This window comes from Pecten maximus, chromosome 12, assembly GCF_902652985.1.
Source record: "Pecten maximus chromosome 12, xPecMax1.1, whole genome shotgun sequence".
Taxonomy (NCBI): Eukaryota; Metazoa; Mollusca; class Bivalvia; order Pectinida; family Pectinidae; genus Pecten; species Pecten maximus.
Window position 1 is genome coordinate 10,746,230 of NC_047026.1, and position 25,041 is coordinate 10,771,270.

At 34.2% G+C, this 25,041-nt stretch overlaps 1 protein-coding gene across 1 annotated transcript; it reads left to right on the plus strand.

The window, feature by feature from the left end:
* Positions 1–547: 547 nt before the first annotated feature.
* Positions 548–24,912, plus strand: LOC117339731 (suppressor of fused homolog). Its single transcript, XM_033901446.1, has 11 exons — positions 548–958; positions 11,451–11,585; positions 14,290–14,438; positions 14,783–14,925; positions 16,455–16,540; positions 17,028–17,100; positions 17,288–17,471; positions 17,718–17,808; positions 18,496–18,778; positions 19,163–19,231; positions 19,643–24,912. Exons 1-11 carry the CDS (start codon positions 798–800, stop codon positions 19,712–19,714), a joined length of 1,446 nt encoding a protein of 481 aa, XP_033757337.1. The 5' UTR covers positions 548–797; the 3' UTR covers positions 19,715–24,912.
* The last annotated feature ends 129 nt before the right edge of the window (positions 24,913–25,041 follow it).

A 25,041-nucleotide genomic window follows, 5' to 3' on the forward strand; every position in this document is an offset into this window, starting at 1 on the left:
AGAAGGGAAGAGAATAAATCTAAATCTTTTTATTATTTGAATCTATTGCTAGTTTTGATGAAAGTATGGACATGCAAGAATATTTCTGAATTACATTCAAACGATAGATCTTCGTTACAGAATAAAAGTAAATCTAAATATATATAGAGAGAGGGTATTGAATTGTTTCCCGTTTAATACGTTTAATAAAACATATATTTCATGAGTAGGACAGAATATCGATATTTCACGAGTGTGAAGCACCAGTGAAAAATTTCAAAATATTCTGTCATACGAAATAACACAGAATTCCCGTCATATTCCAAATTATATTATGATAAAAACGTTTTTTTTCCGGAGAAGTCGTGACGCCTTCGGTTTTAACATTACAAAATCATTCATACCAATCTTTCCAATCTTTGTTCGAAAATGTATTTTTCAATCTTGTCTTTAGAATTCATGCTATTTAATGTGTTTTTGTGAAAAATAACAAAAGCGAACGTAGAAACAAAAATATGAATTGAACAACGTATCGAAACGAGAAATTACGAGAATACATGGGTGGTCTTCCAGCGGAAGCTACAGTGTTGATCAGTTTGGTATTTCATAGGCGAAAGACGGCCATAGACCGAGGTTTGGAATAATGAAACGCCACTAACATGACTCGGCTGGGATTTATTCATGTGACGGGATTTACAATAGAGTTAATCTTATTATCATAAGCAACCATGACCGTCTATCAAAGTGGATAGTAAGTGAATAACAGTGGAAAAATAGTTGGAAATCCGGTGTTTAGAACAGCCCGAATTTTGTAAATTATGGCGAACATGGAGGACCGTGAAAGTATTTACGGTTCCAATTATTCGCAATCGTCGGTTCCAGTGACACCTCCAGGATTAGAGGCGATATATACAGAATGTCGGAGACTTTATCCCGACCAACCTAACCCATTACAAGTGACGGCATTAGTAAAATACTGGTAAGTAGGCTTGTCTATGTGACATGCAAAAAGTTTGTGTATTGCAAGTAAGGTCTTTGTTGTATACACAAACACACTGCCTAGGCCTATCCCAGATTTTTGTATTTTGATCTAATAGTTGTCTATGCCTATGCCTGTGCAAATTAAATTAAGGTGTTAAAATACTATGCACATCGTAGTAGTCAATGTCAACAACTCATTCAAATGACATATATATTTAAATATATATTCTATAGATTTTTGTCGAAACTTGACTCTACTAACATTTTCCAACAATTCAACTTTGGTATGTAAGGTCGAGGTATTTCCACGAATCTCCGACTATGAAATTGTCTATGTGGAAAGTAGCCTCAGATCTAGACCAGACCATACCAAAAAAAGCCCTGTAGAAAATCTATTTCTACAAAAAGATTACCAAAAAAACAAAGAAAATACCAAGGAGACAAAATTATCCTAATCCTAGCCCTTCTTCGGAGAGAAAACAATGGGGGCAATTAACATCTCTGTCCAAACCTCAGGATAATTAATCCCAATAGAACTGAATGAACAATCTGAACAAATTAAAGAACTTAAAACAAATAAGAAGTTATAGACCTATATACTGTACCAAACTAGAATCCATATGAGAAAAAAAAATCTCACAAAATGTTGAAAAATATAAATGATTTAATAAGATAACATGTATGTACAGTCTATAATATATTTTGCTATATATAATGAATAAAAAATTCCAGACATGTTAAAAATAAGATTTTAAAACACTGTCAAAAAGACAACTCAGAGTAGGACCATAAAAATCTAAATGGTCTTCTTACTAACAATTAAAGCAAACAATATGGAAACCACTGTTTCCAGGTGGAAAATGCTAATCTCCCTCAACTTATATATAATTAACCCCAGTAACATACCTAGCCTGATATACCACTTATACACATACCCACACTTTGGGTATAAAAATTGCTTCCGTAAATCACAAATTAAATATTCCTTCAGTTCAATTCCAAGAAAACTGATTCAGAGCATTTTCCTGGTTACATATATATTCTGAAAACGTTCTTTAATAAGTCCTTACAGAATGCACATGGAAAAATTTCCACTGATTTACAACAAGCAAATGTCGTTCGCATTTTTAAAGGAAGGCAATAATAATATTAATATAACTTATAAGTTGGTTAAATATGTAATTGCCTGGCTAGCAAAGTCTATATTTACCTGTCTCTCTCACATGCATTTGTTACAAAATGTTTGAGGACATTAATTATTATTGTTGTTTCCAATATCCTAAATCACTTTGACAAACATAATACTATCTCGTCACGAACTCATCAGCAGTCTGCATAACAGTATCCAAACTGATGTGGTAAAATATCCTTAAGTTCCTTCAGGGCTTTTTCTCACTGGTTTGGGAAGGGTCCTTTTTGTGTCATTTTGGGAGGAAATTGGTGAATTGGGAAAGATTTTTTCAGGAGTAAACTGCAAATTTTCGGAATTTGGCGTAAAAATGAAATAATTCCAATTGGGAATGGGGCCCATTACCGGACCCAGAAAGCCCTCAGAAATAGCGCTAGCCCTGTCCTTATAAAAGGTATTTAACAAGGCGCCTTCCTGCAGTCTTATGAAACTAGTCTCATCAACTGCATGTAGTCAAAAGTACTCCTGCTTTCCTCCACCTCCCAAACCTGTCCATAAATGACCATGGCTGTTGATAGGACATTTAACAACATAAAATAAAAAGTTACGTATCAGAAACTTAAATATTGAGTCTCTGCATGGTTAAAGTCGTGCATCTTTTATTTGAATCATCAGAATGTATGTATATATTTTTGTAAAGAATGGTTGGTTTGATAAATTTAAAACAAACATGACCAGTTGTGTTTACGAAATTGCTAAATAATTAGTTCTGAACATGTCTGCTTTTGAATTATGTGTGATTTCACCCCTTTGGCATTTGCAAAATTACACATCCGACACTTATTGAGATACATGGATAGTGTTTTCACTGGACTCAAATGTAATGCTAATCATCATTGTGACCAGGCGACGATCCTTTCAACTTTACCGTGACACCTGGTGACTTGCCCTGAGCCTGGTGAGCATGAGGGCATGTTTACAGGTAACACACATTGGATGACATTACAAATTAGCATCTTGCACTTATCGCAGATTATACATTGTTGGGGCCAATTAAGTTGCAATTAGTGGTGTTCTGCACAAAGGATTTTCAAAAAAATGTGAAAAGCTAAATCTGGTTGTCACAATTGTGCTGCAATGATCACACATACAACCCATTATCCTAAAAATGTCTGTTGATAAAAGGGCCAACTGCGAGCTTTCAATTACCTGACCACTTAACATGTTTTTGAATTTCTTTTGTTTACACTCAGGACAGACTTGCGTTATATATTTTTTGTTATGTTAAAAGTCATGTATGGTGCACAAATTTCATGTTTAGTTTCACTTGATTCAGCAACAGGGTGTATGAGGCATAATGGGTTATATTTGAGAAATGCCCATAAAATGGTATTTCCTGAGAGAGATTTCCAGTTGAATGTCAGACCTTTGTTTGAGTACAGTTTGTAAAAGTTGAATATCTGTTTGTGAGTGCACATGCTGATACATATGCTGATCAGATGTAGTCAGAAGCAATATCATGTCGGTATGTGACGCCAGGAAAACAACATAACATGATGAAATATAAAGGGAGATTACTCTTATTTGTGTTATAAAAAAACCCAATAATGTGTTATTGTTTTGATTTTCATGGTAAGGTTATGTTTTATTCTTCCATGATCAATATGCTATTTATTATAATCTTTCACTGTAAAAAAGGTTTAAAATATATATATACGATTTCATTCATTACAAAATAGTTTTTTTTGAAAAGATGTTCAAATTTCTATATTTTGGTAAAATGAAAATGTTCCCCAAAATAAAATTCTTACTTGTAGGTTAAGTTTCTGAACTAAATAGGACTCTCAACGTAACCACTTGAGATTTAAAGAGAATTGTGGCAATTTTTCATCCTTATTTTGAAAGAGATGTTTTTTTTTGAAAAATTGCATGTTTTCTCGAAAAAATCCAGATATGCGAAAATTGGCATGGAAAGACATAAAAGTTTTTTGCAGCAAAGTAGATGGCTGTGCAAAGATCACTCGTGTCAATTTTCGGGACAATTGGTTCATTATTTCCTGATCGTGTCATATTCCCCGAGTAATTATCTAGATCTGTTCACAGACTGGAACCAACTTTGACATACATTATTGTATGTGTGACAATATCCTGATAAATTAGTTAATAGTTGAACCAAAATTAATCCTAAGTCGTGAGGTTTTTGTTTTCATATGTAGATCTTTCAATTCTATAATGCGTCCTTGCCCATTTTGAATCACAAGATTGATTCCGTTCTTTCCTTGATCTCTCTTGATTAGTCAACTAAATCAAGTAAAACTTGACTGATCAAAACACCTAAGCCTTATCATCATGAGAATCCACCATCTTTCCTTTTGATTTCTAAAAAACTTTCTTGTAATGCGCATCGGCAATCTCATTGTTTACAATTATCGAAAAGAGCAAGTATGTGAGTTAGAGTTAGGTCACAGGTTTTATGTGTTTTTTTAAAAAGTTTTTCAGCAATTTTTATTGCTAACTTTTGTTATAATACATATATAAATTTATAACAGAATTAAGTGTATAATTCTTAACATAATAACATATAATTACTCATCGTACAACAGGAGGTACTCTTTATATACCTGCAGCAAGTAGCCATTGCGTAGTGTTACATGTAGCCATAATATTTAGTTGAAGGAATGTTTTCCAACTACAAATTCCCTCTATCTTTAATTTACCCAAATTACCCAAACTCAAAATGTTAAGTGAGGTATGTAAAATAGTGCTAATTGAGAAAAGGTTAATTAGGTTTAAAATTTATATGCTAAAATAACTCTTTCCCAGAAATTTTGGTGGAGTGGACACAATTTTTTTTTTGGGGGGGGGGATTTAGTAATAAGGCATTGGCCTGGGATGGGGTCGTTTTGTGCACCCAGTTGTACAGACAGGAAAAACAGTACATATATATATACTGTAATGATACATTTTGTTGATACTGGGTTATTTTTTTTAAGTGGTGTATAACATTTAAATGTTATCAAACAAAATCCAATAACAAGTGATAAATGTAATGTAGTAAATAGTACTAACAGTGTATCAAATAAATTCTTATCCAGGGTTCATAATATACACATACATAGGGTATAAACTTTTTCTCCCCTGCATTGTAAGCAGATTCCATTAAAATGATCTGCTCAAGTAGCTGTGGTTAAGTGGTGGGTTCAGGGTTGGGGTGGGGGTTTGGACAACGCAGAGCTCCCCACTTTCTTGTCTTGATCTAGGAGTACTTAAAATGGATTGAGGAATGCCGACACACAATGGGCCGGTAACAGAGAGGTCTCCATAAGTGGAGCCTAGGAAGGTATTGTGGAGAATCATATTGATTGATCCCTGGAGAGACACCCTTCTGTGAATTACAAAGAAACCTATGGTGATTAAAATTGATACCTGTAAAATGGTAATAAAGCATTTAATTACGACGTGTTACTGGTGGACTAATGTTTTAACAATTAGATTTATTTTGTAATATATTCAGACTCTGATTTTACGACTCATTTCACAGATCTGAAATTATTGCTATGATTGTTAGCACTATTAGTATATATATACGTCAATGACATATCTATCCATCTGTCTTACAAATGAGACTTCCATTTTCTACGTATACCCTGACAGTTAAACATTATATACCACAGGTGGACAGGAAAGGTTATTAAACCAGTTTACCACTATAACAATGCTACATTGTTTTATACCTAGCATACTTTTCTGTTTGTTTTGGTTGCTATATGCTTATTTGTCAAGTACCAGTCGTTTATATTATGGGCGTGATTGTCTTGTTACATTATAAATTATATACAAGTGTACAAAAACAGGGTAACAGGATGTATATATTTAATTTGAGGTATTTCACTCCATTATCTACAGTAGGTATATATATTGTATTGTACTCATTGTTCAACATGTCATTGTCAGAGTAAAACATTCTGTCTACCATATATACAAATGCAACCGACCATTTTGTTTTAGAATTAGTGCTGGCAATAAACAGTTATATGTATGGCGTGTTAGACTTATTGGCTAGCCTACATATGACATGGGACTGTGTTATATAGTATTATATTGATAGGACAGTTGTCTTTATAATTAGGAGTTCTTGTACATGGGCTTGAAAGGTGGGTCCAAAATCCAAAAAAAATCTTCATGGCATAGGTAGAATCCATTATAATTCATGGATTGAAGAGTCTTTACAAAAATTTTGAATTTATATATGACCATAGGGTCTGATGTCCCCTTGTTAATAGGACGTTAAACAAAAACAAACAAAACAAACCCCTGGGGAGGGGGTGAAATTTGCTACATTCTATGTATGGAAATCATATTTTTGACCATCATTGGTTGATTTGCCATTGGTAATAATTCATGCTTGGTCATATAGTAATTATCAGTGTGGAGTGGCAGTTTGATAATCTTGGGTGCCAATAAGGGTCAAATTGACCAAAATTTCAAAAACAATTCATTTCAATACTAAATATGGTAGAATTAGATGCTGTACATATACATATACATGTAGATGGAAGGGTTTTAAAAGGAATTTTATATGAAAAAAAATGAATTTCATTATCTCTTGGTTCCACATCACCCCTGTGGACAGGGTGCATGAAATTACTGTGGTTTATGTCAGAAAATGTTACTTTTGGGTAAATTTTATTGATTTTCAATAAGAAATGATCCCGTCTTGATTGGAATTATAAACCTGAGATGACAGTTTGATACTTTAAACAAAAATTAAGCTTAGGCCCAGTGGCTGTGTGGTGGGGCAAAGTTGAACATGTCTGTTAGTGTTAAATACTGTACATGTGGTCTCCGGATCCCCAAATCCCTCAGATTTTGTGAATCATTCGCATCTTTGATACATAAGCATTATAATACAGTGTTATTTATCAGACCGTTTTAGTTTGCATGATTAGCCAAGTTGCTCCACAACATGTGAATGTTCTGAAACATAAATGAACTGGTTTTATATACCTACACATTTAAGCATTGGACTGCTTTCATTTGGAAGTTATGGGCTGATGAATGCCAACTGGACAAAGGCAAATTTAATGAAGTGCGTTAGCGCTTCATGTTGAATTTGCCTTGGTCCACCTGTACAGGTGGTGGGCAAGGCAATTTCAGGGTCTGTCTGTAGATCTAGATGATTATTGATGCTAATGAATTGTCCAGGTGTCAAATTTAGATATGGCCACTTATAATTATAATTAATTGAGTTAAGGTTGCTGCATACCCCATTACCGAAATAATTTAGGGCAGAAAAAGATATAACAACCAGGATTCAAGTTAGACCCATAATAAACAGGATATTTTTTTAATGTTTTTTTTCCATATTTTTCAATAGGAAAAAAATATTACATTGAAAAACTTATACAATAAGCTGGATATTATATAATATAAGTTTCAAACTAGAGGGAGATAATCTAGTATCAGAATTTAGCTGAGCAATTCTTAACAAAAAACTTATATTAGGGGCTGATGGCCAGTCTGTACTGAAACATGAATGCAGAGAATCGTTAGCTATAGTACTAGTGAGTACATGCGAGTTATGCAGGCCTATTGGGCCTCATGTGCACTGGTGGCACAGCACCATCTGAATAGAAGTTGCTTTGATGACAGAGAAAATTTTAAGTTTGTCTTTGACAATTAGAAGTCTTTTCAATGGACCAGTCAGGTGATTATATAAATATATATATATAGATATATATAGCAATGGAATGTAGTGTTATGTACAGGAAGAACCATGAAAGGAGAAATTTGATTAGCATGTGTGTTCATTGAGAGTTTTGTAGGGCAGCGATGCTATGTGGGAGATCGACCAGGAGAGCGACAGGATAATTACAGCCAGGGGGCCAATGCTCTATGAGGTGGTCTCTATCATTAACAACACAGTATATATGGCTATTGATAGTGAAACAGTTAAGGCAGAATTATTTTCTCACATGTTTGTAAGCCTCTCTTTGTGTGTGTGTGTTTTTATATACATGGTATAAAAAGTCGGAATAAATTTGATCATTTCATGTACTGAACCTGTAACAAGCAGATGTAAAATTGTAGTTTGGTGATGTTGCAATTGTCACATTGTCAACACTTCACTTTTAAAATTTTACATTTTTATCTGTTTCTCAAAAAGTATTATCATAAGCAGTCCAACTTAAACCAAACACAGTACCGGTATATTGTAAGAAGATCACATATAGTTGACATCTAAATATACCCTTAAGATACGAAATATCATCCAGGATGTGTTTAGAATCTGGAATTTGTGTTTAAGCTCAGTTCCAAAAAAAGGATCAGTGTTATTACATACAACCACATCTTGAATATTGTTGCATCTCAACACAACCTGCCTTAGATTTTGAGAAATATATACTGTATAAGATCTTTGTCTTATCAAATTGATTAAGTGATTTTTGGGGTAAAAATTTTGTATTTATAGATGAATTTTGAGAATTCCGTGATTTAAATTTTGATATTTGTTTTGCAATACAATATATATCAGTATATATATAGTCTCTTTAATCTGTACAGGGCACTTCAATACTATCAAGTGGTAGGTTTTCTGGTTATTTTTAGAAAAAATACTGAGAGATTTTCTTGAATTTTATTTTAGCATTTTGATTTAAACTAAATTCAAAATTATTGGGTAAAATATATACAATAAGTTCACACTGTGACTGCTAGTGATCAACAAACATACAGAGGTATGATTATGAGAAAACTTCCCATGTGGTACCCGGTTATAAGCTTTAACTATAAACAGCTGAAGTTTAATCTTTGGACAGAGATCAGAGCCACGCTCGACTTGGCAGATACACTGCAGCACTCATACCAAGACAGGTGAATGCTATCGGCTGCCATTGTTGGTCTGTCAGTAGGGGGTCTATAGGCGTTGCCTCACTGAGCCTCTCAATGAGTGTTGTTGACACTAGTGTATAGGGCCATAGGGGGTATCTCACTTACCTTAGGCCTAGACCTTGGGTGGGCGTAGAAGTCGGCTAAACATGGCAACTATCGGACACTACCAGGCATGTTTACTGGAATGCATTATACAATGTAATATATAAACATACAAGGGGAGACCCTCGCTGGCATTGTTGATGATCATAGTATTAATGTATTAGTGGGGGTAAGGATGGAGTGGTATTCAATATCTGTTTACATTTACATGTTATATTAAATACTCCTAGTAGTAGAGAAACATACATACTGTTGTGTGACAACCAAACTCTAATGTTAAAATTAGTATACCAGGATCTGGGTAAGTTATTGATCGCACAGGTGTAGGTTTTAATTACCACATACATTGTATATAGGAAAGTGTAAATCAATAGCTCATGATCACCTGCCCGATATTATGAATGACCCTGGGGTCTCACATTTCCCCCTGGGGAAGGGGTAAACTTTTTATAGTTTATATAGGGAAATCTTGTTTAGAATTATGTTTGGTATATATATAGCAGTTTGATGGTATGCTCAGGTTGGCCCTGAATGACCCTCACTCATGAGCTTACGGTGGTCCAATAAGGGCCATATATTCACCGAAATATTTGAGAAGTTATGTGACCGTTATGGCCCATGTTTTTTTTTTTTGTCATTGGAAATAAATCAATAACTGGATCCTGGTTAGAGTTATCATTATGGGATAGCAGTTTGATACATATTGGCCCTGATCAGGACTGACCCTCAGGGGTGGAAGGGCGGAACCAAAACGACTGAAATATTTCAGACTCTATGATCAGGTGACCTGGGCCAATGGGACTTTTTTGTGTTTATAAAGATAATATTACACCCTACCCTTCGCTTTAAATCACGCTTTCCGGTGATTTCCTTAAAACATGAATACATGTAGGCATACACACACCATTAGTATTGCAGTTTCTCTGTGTAATTTGGATTTTAGTTATCGGTAGTATAAATAAGTAATATTCTGATGATCAAAACAGACATTTTGTTCAACCTAAGCGGGTTGTGTGAACACAGTGACATTTCTGTTTGGCTGGCGATACTTTATTGGATCTCCTTTCGTTGTCATTTACGATTCAGCTGAAGATGTCGCCTGGATTATTATTATTTTGTTTTGATTGTTAATATGAATATTTGAAATGGGTGACACATGTACAATAGTCAAAAAGTTATATTTATCATTCATGTCATGTCGTTTTAAACATGTCAGTTTGAATAAATTTACTCTTAGGTCTTTGATGCTTGTAGTGAGTTGAGTGGGGTACCGGTTATGTAATTAGTGCAGCTGTTGGTGAGATGATTTTATGAAGATATATACTGTTCGTATACATGACATGCTCATGAGATATGTAAGTTAAAGGTAGGCCAGTGTTATCCAGGGTATTTGAGGGGGAAATCCAATTGTTCAAATTGGGAAAATTTTACATGAAAATTATATTGAAATTTTACATGTTAATAATTGTTCCATGAGTGTAATGCTTTCCATTGTTTTATAATGCAGTGCCAATTGTAACTTTATATTATGACACACTCCAAATTTGACCTTTAACAGTCCTTTTTTCTGATCTATGTTGTGTAATATTAATTGCTGTTACAGTTTTCGGTGCTTTTTGGATATTTTTATCATTGGCAGGATTGGGAATTTTCAATTTCTTTTTGGGTAAAAATAAGGCTAATATGCATTGGGAATGGTGTCGTTTGAGCACCCATGCCAGTTATATATAGGCAGGTTAAAACACTATGTACTCATTATGTAGCTAGTTACAAGCTATCTGATTTATTTTTTCAAATTCAAGAATTACTGGGATTGATCGTCAAAGAATTACAAGCCCCTGCCCACAAAAGGCCACCTTCATTTTCGCAAAATTATCAATTCAAAATAGTAAATTAAAAGTTATTGACAAAATCCCCTCTCCCTAACTTTAATACTAAACTTTTACACTAGGAGAGGGGGCTTACTTGAGGATAAATATGGCGCTTGATTCCATAAGATGCAATTAATGATGTACAAGTAAAAATTGGCATGTCTTTTATAGAAACTAATTTGAAAATTTTCACTTATGTTCTCAAAAATATGAGAATTACTTGTGATTTATGGAATCTTTCACTCGTAAATGTAGAATGTACATCAAAGTTGTTCATCCAAAAGAAAATATGGAGTCATTGGGTGTACATGGTACTAGCTATGGTACTTCATGAGTAGACTGTGACACATTTGACTAGATACATGCACATTTACCTTAGAGAAACCATGCTGGTATTTCAATTCTGACCCTAAATACCAGTACTCATATGGGTACTGTAAGTCTAAACCAAACAAAAACCATCTTACTAAATGTATAATATTTGTTTTTGTTTTCAGGCTGGGTGGTCCCGACCCTCTCGACTACATCAGTATGTATGCTCACCCAGGGGACGAGAACAGGGGAATCCCACCACACTGGCACTACATCAGCTATGGACTGTCCGATCTCCATGGTGATGGGAGAGTCCACGAGTAAGTATTTCCGAAAATAAAAGAGAAGAAGATTTTTACACTTGATGGCACTGTTTTACATGTTAATAATTTGTTAAGCTTTATATCAACGCAGAAGATATATACACTGCATTCGATATCCATCTTCATTCCAAAGTTTTATTTATTTTGCAGTGTTACCTCAAAAAACATCCATAAAAATGACTTAAAATTATGAAAAAGTCATAATATTCCCCTGATAATTGTGAATGATACTTGATACAATGATTGAATCTGTAGGCAGTGTGGTCTTTAATGGAGGGATCTAGATCGGCTGTGTGTGGCTGCCTGTGCCCTCTGCCTGGGTGGCCTGTGTCAATGGCCAGTCAGACAGCCATTAACATCAGCCAGGGGAACCTGTGCTACATGATGAATTATTGAAGAGAACTATAAAATGGCTAGGGTTGACATAAGCAAGTTTTCAGTTCAGAACTTGGCATTGATGGAATCTGTGCGGAATAATTTGACTTTTACTACTCGTATGCCCTAAAGGTGTTCAGTCATGGGTGGCTCTTTTTCGTTGCTCAGTAACACCTGTTTTAGAGCACTTTTACAGGTGTTATTTTTCTAACAGCTGATGTCATCACAAACTTTTGGGACTTTTTTTATACCATGTACCTAATATCTCATTGTTCAACTTTTCACTATTGACAATTATACTATTAATTTAAACTAAAATTGTTTATGTATCGTTATATATATTTGTGTATTTTGTCCCAAAAAATGGGACATACCATGATTTTTCTTCCTTGTTTTGCCATTTATTGTCCATTACATTCTCAAAAACGTGTAAATGATCAGTTAATTATTCACCATTGTAAATGATAGGTATTTCACCATTGTTAATGATGAGGTGATTCACCATTGTAAATGATAGGTAATTCACCATTGTTAATGATAAGGTAATTCACCATTGTTAATGATAGGTAATTCACCATTGTTAATGATAAGGTAATTCACCATTGTTAATGATAGGTAATTCACCATTGTTAATGATAAAGTAATTCACCATTGTTAATGAGGTAATTCACCATTGTTAATGATAGGTAATTCACCATTGTTAATGATAGGTAATTCACCATTGTTAATGATAAGGTAATTCACCATATTGTTAATGATAAGGTAATTCACCATTGTTAATGATAGGTAATTCACCATTGTTAATGATAGGTAATTCACCATTGTTAATGATAAGGTAATTCACCATATTGTTAATGATAAGGTAATTCACCATTGTTAATGATAAGGTAATTCACCATTGTTAATGTTAAATTAATTCACCATTGTTAATGAGGTAATTCACCATTGTTAATGAGGTAATTCACCATTGTTAAGGATAAGGTAATTTACCATTTTTAATGATAAGGTAATTCACCATTGTTAATGATAAAGTAATTCACCATTGTTAATGATAAAGTAATTCACCATTGTTAATGATAAGGTAATTCACCATTAATTCACCATTGTTAATGATAGGTAATTCACCATTGTTAATGATAAGGTAATTCACCATTGTTAATGATAAGGTAATTCACCATTGTTAATGTTAAATTAATTCACCATTGTTAATGATAAATTAATTCACCATTGTTAATGAGGTAATTCACCATTGATAATGAGGTAATTCACCATTGTTAATGATAAAGTAATTCACCATTGTTAATGATAAAGTAATTCACCATTAATTCACCATTGTTAATGATAGGTAATTCACCATTGTTAATGATAAGGTAATTCACCATTGTTAATGATAGGTAATTCACCATTGTTAATGATAGGTAATTCACCATTGTTAATGATAAGGTAATTCACCATATTGTTAATGATAAGGTAATTCACCATTGTTAATGATAGGTAATTCACCATTGTTAATGATAGGTATTTCACCATTATTAATGATAAAGTAATTATATATATATATATAACTCACCATTGTTAATGATAAGGTAATTCACCATTGTTAATGATAAGGTTATTCACCATTGTTAATGATAAGGTAATTCACCATTATTAATGATGAGGTAATTATATATATATATATATATAACTTACCATTGTTAATGATAAGGTAATTCACCATTGTTAATGATAAGGTAATTCACCATTGTTAATGAGGTAATTCACCATTGTTAATGATAAGGTAATTCACCATTGTTAATGATAGGTAATTCACCATTGTTAATGATAAGGTAATTCACCATATTGTTAATGATAAGGTAATTCACCATTGTTAATGATAGGTAATTCACCATTGTTAATGATAGGTAATTCACCATTGTTAATGATAGGTAATTCACCATTGTTAATGATAAGGTAATTCACCATATTGTTAATGATAAGGTAATTCACCATTGTTAATGATAGGTAATTCACCATTGTTAATGATAAGGTAATACACCATATTGTTAATGATCAGGTAATTCACCATTGTTAATGATAAGGTATTTCACCATTATTAATGATAAAGTAATTATATATATATATATAACTCACCATTGTTAATGATAAGGTAATTCACCATTGTTAATGATAAGGTTATTCACCATTGTTAATGATAAGGTAATTCACCATTATTAATGATGAGGTAATTATATATATATATATATAACTTACCATTGTTAATGATAAGGTAATTCACCATTGTTAATGTAACATCAGTGACTTAATATCTTTGGTCTTGTTTCAGTCATTCCTTCCGACTGAACGGTACAGAGGGACCAAGTGGATTTGGGTTCGAGTTAACTTTCAGACTAAAAAGAGAACCAGGGGAGACAAATCCACCAACATGGCCAGCTACATTAATGCAGGCATTATCACGATATGTCTTTCAAACAGGTAAATAATGATGTTTCTAGCTGCTATACTTATTCTGTTATTTCCCCTCGATTAGAAATTTAGAGATAAAGATTAACAAAATTTTATCAAGATATTCATTATTGCACAATCATGCATCAGTTTGACATGCATGGATGTACATTTTATACAGCTTTAGGATATATAAATTTCATATAGGTTTAGAATATCTACGTGTTATATAGGTTAGGATATGTACGTTTTATAGAGGTTTAGGATGTGTACATTTCATACAGGCTTAGGATATTAGGATATGTACATTTTATACAGGTTTAGGATAAGAGATGGCACTTGTCTTATATGTATGTATGTTTGTTTTATTGCAGAAAATGTTCTGTTTCGTGGGGACCACATTCCATGGCACATGCCGCTGGATGGCAGTGAGTCACGAATTCAACACATGTTGATGGCAGAAGATGCACAGCTGTTACCTATCACAACACCTTTAGGGTGTGTCAACTTTGTTCAGGTAACCATTCTTTATAAATGTACAGGTAACCATTCTCTATAACTAATCAGGTACCCATTCTCTATAACTATACAGGTAATTATTCTCTATAACTATACAGGTAACCATTCTCTATAACTATACAGATAACCATTCTATATAACTATACAGGTAACCATTCTGTATAACTATACAGGTAACCATTCTCTATAACTATACAGGTAACCATTCTCTATAACTATACAGGTAACCATTCTATATAACTATAAAGGTAACCATTCTATATAACTATACAGGTAACCATTCTATATAACTATATAATACAGGTAACCATTCTATATAACTATATAATACAGGTAACCATTCTATATAACTATACTGGTAACCATTCTGTATAACTATACAGGTAACCATTCTATATAACTATACAGGTAACCATTCTATATAACTATACTGGTAACCATTCTATATAACTATAATGGTAACCATTCTATATAACTATACAGGTAACCATTCTATATAACTATACAGGTAACCATTCTCTATAACTATACAGGTAACCATTCTATATAACTATATATATCATTCTATATAACTATACAGGTAACCATTCTCTATAACTATACAGGTAACCATTCTCTATAACTATACAGGTAACCATTCTATATAACTATACAGGTAACCATTCTCTATAACTATACAGGTAACCATTCTATATAACTATACAGGTAACCATTCTCTATAACTATACAGGTAACCATTCTATATAACTATACTGGTAACCATTCTAAATAACTATACTGGTAACCATTCTATATAACTATACAGGTAACCATTCTATATAACTATACAGGTAACCATTCTATATAACTATACAGGTAACCATTCTATATAACTATACTGGTAACCATTCTATATAACTATACAGGTAACCATTCTATATAACTATACAGGTAACCATTCTATATAACTATACAGGTAACCATTCTATATAACTATACAGGTAACCATTCTATATAACTATACAGGTAACCATTCTATATAACTATACAGGTAACCATTCTATATAACTATACAGGTAACCATTCTATATAACTATACAGGTAACCATTCTATATAACTATACAGGTAACCATTCTTTATAACTATATGTAACCATTCTATATAACTATACAGGTAACCATTCTATATAACTATACAGGTAACCATTCTATATAACTATACATGTAACCATTCTCTATAACTATACAGGTAACCATTCTATATAACTATACAGGTAACCATTCTATATAACTATACAGGTAACCATTCTATATAACTATACAGGTTACCATTCTATATAACTATATTCTGATATTCATCCTGACATCTGCCTATTTATTGGACAATAACACCATTATCTGATGTACTCCTATAAATTTGTATAATACCAGCAAATAGATCCTTATTTCTATCATAGTATTGTTATCTATTGGTCAAACATGTCTCTATTTCAACATGGGAGGCAGTCACAGTTGATTTAGCAATAATATTTGTGATTTTCTATACAGATTATTGGTGTGTGTGGGGAGGAATTGTGTGCTGCCCAGCACTGGACAGGCCCCGGAGTAATAGAACTCATCCGTTCCATACCATGGTAAGTAATAGTATCAACGATAGCAGAATTCATCTCCTCTGTAGCATCATCTTCAGACAACCTTATTAATCTGTTATTCCATTATGTGAAAAATTGTATTTGTAAAAAGACCTAACATGCTTATAAATTAGGTGCAAGCATCTCACGGAATATTAATTGTAGTACCAATCAAAAGTGAAGACGGCAGTAGTATATCACCGACATGGTTATAAATCCTGATCTCTGACATGCTTAAAAATCCATATTACTGACATGCTTAAAAATCCATATAGGTGACATGCTTAAAAATCCATATAGGTGACATGCTTGAAAATCCATATCACTGATGTGCTTATAAATCCTTATCACCGACATATTACAAATCCATATCACTGACATGCTGATGAGACCAACATTGTTAGGGATTTCTGATAGGAATTTTTTATAGGCCATTTATTGTTCAAGACAACAATGACAATGCAATCTACATATAACTATTGTATTGTAGTGCTGGTGGGCCCTGGCTGATCACAGACATGAGGAGAGGAGAGACGATATTTGAAATAGAGCCACACTTTCAGGTTAGTTAAAGTGCAGTCTGAAAATCTGTAACTTATATGGAACAAGCATACATATGAATTTGTTAATGGGTACTTATAATTACATACTATTAATTTTGATGACTTTTATTCTCAAATATGTAGATTTAGAATGTAAATTTAGTAAAGAATTTGAAATGCTTTCACTGTTCACATCATATAATACTAGGATCGTGTGGACACGGGTATAGAGACGGAAGGCTCCAACCTAAGTGGTGTCAACAGTCGGTGTTCATGGGAGGAGCCAGGCGACGGTGGAGATGACTTCTACAATGAAGATGAAAAGGAAAATCGCATGCTGGAAGAACGACGCAATAGTAACAACGAGGAACGCCCTCAGATATCAGACTTTGGTATGAATATCTGTATTTATGTAGGAGTATAACATTAAAACTAAAGTATTCTACAGATAACTGGTAAAGATTAATGTTAATGATGATCAGTAAATAAATAGGAATCTCTAAATATCTGAAAAACAGAATTTTAATCAGTGACATACAACACCCTCTGTACATTCGATCTGTCTATGAATTATTAACTGACCATCTGTGAGTTGTCTGGTTACATATTATTTATAATGGGCATTGTTTTTATGACAGATTCAGAACAGATCAAGGCAACTTTGAAACGTGGTCTAAATGGCTCCCGACCGGGACACTTCGCACGCAGGGAATTTGAATATGATAACGGGTAAGAATTTTTAAATCGTGGAGACAGAAGAGGTTTACCAGTTTCTTATTACACAATATTTCCATTTTTACTCAAATTACACACCAACTGGGATGTATTCTCTTGAAGTTTAAAAAATAACTTTTTAAAGGTGACTTTAAAGGGATATTATAAAGATTATACAAACATTTATAGAGATGTTCTTATGGAAATTGTAAACTTCAGTTTACCGTATAAACAAACATGATATTTGATTTGAGGAAAATCTTCATAGATCTAGCTAGATTGATTTACACACTTGTGTATTTACCTAACATTTTGTATAAAATCTATGATCACTTGAGCCTTCAGTTTCAAATACCCAGAAGGTCTGTCTGTATTTAGACAGTTCAATCAAATTTAATTGAATTACAATGTAATTTATTCCTCTTAGATATTTAGCTTTCCTCGACCTCCAGAACCAGGCTTGTCCTTAATGACACTCGCTGGTTATAAGACGTTAAATAAAATAAACCAAACAAAACCAAACTGACCTACATTTAGTGGGGGGACTACAATCAACCAAATTGTCACGTTTTTGAAGTGTTCCATGACATTGCTAAAAACATATTTTATTTGCAACAAAATTTCGAAGGTCTTCTGAACCTATTGATATTAAGTCCTGAAGTTTGTGGCTTATAAAGTTATTTGTTCTTTTCTTTGTCACAGTAATCGAATCCAGTCTCGGAAGCAGTCATTTGACAGTACAGCAAGTTCAGACGGCCCCGCAGATCTTCTCAGGACACGTTGTTTGGAATCTGTACATTTGAAGTTTAATTTAGAGGCAGGATCTCTACTGCCACTTGCCCTTAAAGGGCGACTCAAACATGGACGCCATTTTACTTTCATGAGTGCATTGAACGATACAGCAATAACACTAGTGTCAACAAGTGTGAACGGATCTATAGCTGATGAAAACCACCCCTTTGCAGCCCACGGACCCTGGCTACAGGTAGGAATCACTTCTGATGCTGTCCACTCAGCTCTGACCCCTGCGGTGGCCGAGTGGTTAAGGTGTCCCAACACTTTATCACTAGCCCTCCACCTCTGGGTTGCGAGTTCTAAACCTAAGTGGAGCAGTTGCCAGGTACTGATCATAGGCCGGTGGTTTTTCCCCAGGTACCCCGGGTTTCCTCCATCGCCAAAACCTGGCACGTCCTAAAATGACCCTGGCTGTTATAAGGACATTAAAAAAAATATAAATCTGAACCCCAACCACCACATACTTTCCATATTGTTAAAAGTTGATGGGCCTGTGAGATAGTGTGATCTATAATATTAAGAATTGATGGGCCTGTGAGATAGTGTAGCTGTAATTTTTGTTGTATTTTTACAGGTACTGTTAACAGACGACTTCCTCGACGAGATGATCTGTGATATAGAAGAGCTTTGTAACCCTGATGAGGTAAGGAAAGCACCGCCTCATTGTCATGTTGAACAATAATAACTGCTAGCGGTAACATCCAGCGTCAAAAGAAAATATAAACCTATTTCTACCTAGAATGCTATTTTCTCAACCTATTTCAACCTAGAATGCTGTTTTCTGATATTGGCCATTAGGGCTATTCCATTAAAATATCTACCTGACCCAAGGACTCCAAAATAAATCACTTCTATCCATGGTTGGATTTCCTTCCTATTTGATACTTCTATGTAATATATTAAATACATTCTATGGGTGGTACCCCTTAACAAAACCTGGAGTCCTGGGGTGGGATAGATGTTGTCCTGGAATAGCCCTTATGACTAAGTTTTGAGCCTCTTCTATAAATATGTCTTCAATATGGATAACAAATAATATTCTCTCTTCATTCAGATGTTGTGTCCAAAGACGTTCAGCTGGCCTGAAAGGAGGCTTTGTATCACAGTGCTTTCAGACGAGGTGTAGAACCCTCTGGTGTTGGACATGAACACAAACATTTGGTGTAACAGTATGTTGAGACCATGGTGGTGCAATCTCTCCTCGACTCCATTGTGTGTATATAGTAGTGATTGAAGAATTTCAGTCATATAGCACAAACATTGACGGAGCCATGTCCAGTGTTCTTGGTTCAGAAAGGTGTTTGGCAGGGCTGGTGAGATCCTGTTTAATTGTTTCCTGGGATTTTCTGTGGACTTCAGTGAACTTGAAGCTGTTAATCCGGAGATGGATTTATTTAACATGTTCCAGCATTCTGCTACACATGGATTATAAAGGTGTGGTGCCTATGTGTGAGATCTCACTTGTTTCAGGCCAGGACCTCAATTTTTAAAGAGTGTGACCTCACTCCATGCAGTTTGGTCAAGTACTTGACTTCAGACTTTCCAAATGTTCCCAGAGAGGACTATAGATTTGGTACCCCATTTGTAGAAACATGACGAGATTTGATGACAAGTGTCGTCAGCCAATCAGTTGATGGTGAAATCTTGTTATGTACTTTTCATATAAGGAACTTGTCAAAGGAACTGAGAGTATTGTATCCTCTCGCCCACCGCTTGGCCGCGGTGTTAAATTATGAGGTTGTACACTGTAGTAATATCTCATTAGGCCTTCAATGACATACAACAAGGTTTATTTGACCAGCTATAAATTACTTATAGTAGGAAACTTTCAAAATTCTTGTTGAGGTTAATTTCTTTAATTATATCTGGTATATTGACTGTCTACAGATCTGTTGACTCTTTGATTTTGAAGAGACTTAACTAACAAAATATGATCACAAATTTTTAAATTGTTTTTGGCAATACTCCAGTAATTTGATGATTATTTATTTATATTTTTCTCAAATATTGTAATTCAGTTCATGTGAGAGTAAAGGAATGAAACGGGGCCATTACACTTACAAATGATCAGGTTACCAAGGTCTTAGTTTGAGATTTACTCCCGCTTGTCTATTGGACGAATTTGATTTCAGTACATAACATAATGTTAATGTACTAAACTAAGTAATTTTGAAGATCTTTTATTATTTAAATTATATTTCAGCAGAAATGCTTGATCGTTATAACATAATGATGTGGATAAATGATCCCAGAAATTAAGTTATAATTTGTTATGCAGGGACATCATGTAATAAAATATGGGAAAACTTTCTACTTGACACATGAATAGTTTTTAGGGACATCATGTAATAAAATATGGGAAAACTTTCTACTTGACACATGAATAGTTTTTTGCCTCCATATATCAATTTCATTTTTCTCTGACTCTCTGATCATGACTGACTAATGGACGGTATACTGTCGAGCTTGTCCTAGAAAATACTTGCTCTAATATAGTCTTCTCTACAAGCTTTTGTTTGGCAGAGTGATCGTATATCGATAGTAGGGCGACGCCAATCAAGTTTAGAGCTTGAACAAGCTGCTTCTGTCTCTTCTTTCATGTCATTGGAACAATAGAACTATTTTTCTAACTATCTTTGGCTGTTTTCTATTCCACAATTGTTTTCTCTTAATTATTGTGATGCAGCTGTCTTTCCTTGTCACCATTTCTGGACAAAACTAAACTTCAAACTCAAAAGTTTATACCTGCCTCTTCATCAGGTCAAAGGTCATATCATTGTTACTCTAAATTTTCAAAGTTCAAGTGTACCACTCAAACCAACTTCACGCACTGGTCTTCAATCAAAAGGTCGAATGTCACCATTACTGAAAATGGCAAAACATGGACAAGTTCGATTTGAGAAGGATTTCCACAAATATTTGTACAATTGTTTTCAGGACCAATTCATTTATGATAGGGACAATCTTAAACTTACTTTTCATTTGATCAGAAACTTGCCATTTGCTTCAGCGGTGACTACTTTTTAAAACTCTATCGATGGACCCTGCAATCTGTTGTTAGTGGTGTGGAGAGGGGTCTACCTTACCATATTTTGTATGTGTAGTGGGTGTAAACATTACCATGTTTTAAATGGTGGTTTTAATAGATGTTGTCATAATAATATATAGTTATCAAAGGTTTACACGTATGTGTTCATGGAAGGTTTAAATACTTTGTTATTGGTTTGGACTGTTGGTGATTTTCATGAGTACACATGTACACATTGTATTCATAAATTTGCCTGATCAGTTTATTTAGATGTGTGTACTACTGTGGGTATGTAAACTAGTAGACACTTTCACACTCGTACTTGTGGAACATTTGTAATTATGAAATAAGTCGCGTCGTTCTGAGGGATTCTTTTTAGCTTGTAATAACATGGCATATAGTGCCAGCAAAGTTATGGTATGGAGCAGAAGTGGGCGTTCGTCGACTGCCCGTCTATCAACCTGTAACTTCTTCTAGAAAATTATAAGCAACTGGGTATTATATACAATTGTATATAATTATGATAATTAGGTGCAGTTATTCATAATCTTTTCATTGAAGTCGAAGACATGAAATTTCATGTGTGCGCCATCAAAGAAGCAAAACACCATACAAGATATGTAGTGCAAGTTGTGTTTCGGGATTTGTGATTTGTGTCTTGCACTGTAGATTTATGGTTAAAATATATACATGCTGGTCACAACTCTGACCAGTCATGAACTATCACACTCCCATTACAGCTGAGGATGCAGGGATTTTCTATTGATCTGGCAGTCTAGGTCTTCAACAGTTCATTATCTCTGCATACATACACTAAACATTTGATATCAACAAAAATTTTAATCTCTTAACAGTTACAGTAATTACAGGGTCGTGACTTGTGTACAGATTGACTCCATTACACAGACTGTAGTTGGGTGGTAATTATATAATTTTTGAAGATGAGGGACCTGGAGTAGGAGTGTGACAAGCTGAACATAATTAAGATATATGTTCTTTGGGTAGGGGGTGGGGTGGGGTGTCAAGGTGAACCTGATGATCATAAAGTGATTATGAGTGGTATATGGGTGTTTCACAAACCTAAGGTTGACAAACTGGACCTTTCAAATACAAACAGGACATGTACAAGCTATATACATATCTTAGGTTATATTCCAATGACATGGCAGTAATGATGTATAGGATATAGTTTTACTGGTGACATGATGAACTACTTGTGCACATTTCACAAGACATAAAGGTTTCTGCACACTTGTATGTGTATATATTATACAGGTCGTCATGGGCCGGTCTGGCCTATTCAACCTATGGGACAAAACAGATGTTTATCAGTTTAATTAAGATCTGTGAGTGATAATTAATTGGCACTGATTTTGATTGCCAAGATTGGAATGTACATGTATAAAGACTATTTCATGCAGTATATACATTGTTAATTTTTGATCAGCATGTGGTAGCCAAATTCAGCATTATTCATGGTCTTGCAATGTGACAAAGTGATAGTTCGGATGTTTTACTGTTAAATATATACAGTCCTCGTGCCATTTTTTCTATTTTATTAAGTACACTTTTGTTTAAACATTTATGTAGAAATCTTGGCAACACTAGTACTATGGGGAGTGATTCATAATATCTATGTACAAGTGGTGGTTGACTTTACATGTGTCTACATCGTGTTTCCTATTCAATGTCAATCATGTTGATAAAAGTTTGATCATGGCCAAGTGTCTTTGAAAAAAACAAAAAAAATGTATTAAATTTCTTTGTACCTAGGGTAAAGCAAATACTTTCTGTGTCGATTAGGTACCTACACTGTATTTGTTAGATTTTAAGTCTGATATAGATCACCTGAGACTCGGGTGACCTACTCTAATCGCCCTTTGTCCTCTGTCGTGCGTCATTTGTCCATAACAAGTTAAGATTGTCAACTTCTCAGAAACCCCTCAAACTAATTTCAGTGAAATTATGCTGAAACCTTCCATGGGCAAAGGTTAACCTAGATATGGTCCCCATCCCCCGCGGGCCTGAGGGGCGGGGCAAAACGGGGCAGAATTGACGTCTGATATTTCAAATATCCTCTTCTCAAGATCATCATAGAAGGAAGGGTCTTATATAAAGGTTCTTAATTTAGAATTTTCTTGACCCAGGGGAGTTTATATACTGTATAAGGAGATCACTTTTTTGAGCATTTGTTTATTTGCCATTGGAAATAATAATAAAAACTTGGTTAGAATTATCTGTATGAGATGGCAGTTTGATGATACAGCCATTATGTCGAGGTTAGCTCACCTGGCTGTAAGGACAGGAGCTCATGTCATGGTCCGTGGTCTGTCCATTTGTCAAATTTTCCTGAAAATTGCTACTAGTCATGAACCACTATGCAGATCAACCAAATTTGACAGGATCCAATAGAATTATGTATAGGAATTATTTTAAATCCTACTTCTCCTGTAGTAGTTAAAGGATTTGATCTAAAGCATCCCTGGGTGAAGGGGAACCAATTGTACAGTGGGTCTGGCCCAAGGGGCTTAAGGTGCGGGCCAAATGGGGAAAATATGGTAAATTCTTTTATATCCTTCTTTTGTAGGAATGTAGTGTTTCCCCATTTTCACTGCAATATCTGAGTGAGCTGTACAGGCCATCTGGGCCTGTTGTATATTTGCTCTGTTACTTTTGGACAAGCTGTTGTACAGTTATTGCAATGTTCTTTGTAAACTCTTTAAATTAAGAACAATATGAATTGTGATGCAGACTTAAACAGTTGGTTGGATTTCTGTTTATTATGTCGACCAAGTGTGGCTCAGTTTTTGTTGGACATGTAGCTGTGTATAATGGCTGCAACATAGAAAATGATTTAATAATCAGTCATTAATTTATAACTTTAATTTGTTAATCAGTCGGTAACAGATTAATTTATAACCCCAATTTGATAGCCAACTTATATTAATAAGCTCTCCCATTTTACAACTCATTTATTTATTGAATATGACTGAGAATTATATCTTTACCCTAAGTTTTTTTGCACATTGACATGTAGCTACATGGTCATGAGATAGAAGTTGTCTCAAAGCTGTCGGTCTAGGTAAGACTGCATTGTGTATACATTGTATCATATCATTCATCCTAGCTCATTTATATTTTTATCCTTCTCCCCTTCATCAGCATGACAAAGTCTGTGAGTGTAGCAGTTATATGCTGTGAATGTGAGCGAGTTTTGTCTGAGTGTGTTGTCCAAATGTTATGTATTCTGTTGGCTGAATGTTTGTCTTCAAATAAAAATTTGATACAACATTGTACATTATGCTTTAATTGTTTGTAACTGTAGGTTCATGCAAAATCCCAACAACTTGGATGAAATTTCTAGCAACATTTTGTCAGATGAATTTTGTTATAATATCCGTAAATAATTTCAGCTTATCAAAAAA

Coding starts and splice junctions, on each gene's coding strand:
- LOC117339731 (XM_033901446.1), top strand. CDS start 798: ATGGCGAACATGGAGGACCGTGAAAGTATTTACGGTTCCAATTATTCG. Junction 11,586..14,289: donor GGTGATGGGAGAGTCCACGA/GTAAGTATTTCC, acceptor GTCTTGTTTCAG/TCATTCCTTCCGACTGAACG. Junction 14,439..14,782: donor ACGATATGTCTTTCAAACAG/GTAAATAATGAT, acceptor GTTTTATTGCAG/AAAATGTTCTGTTTCGTGGG.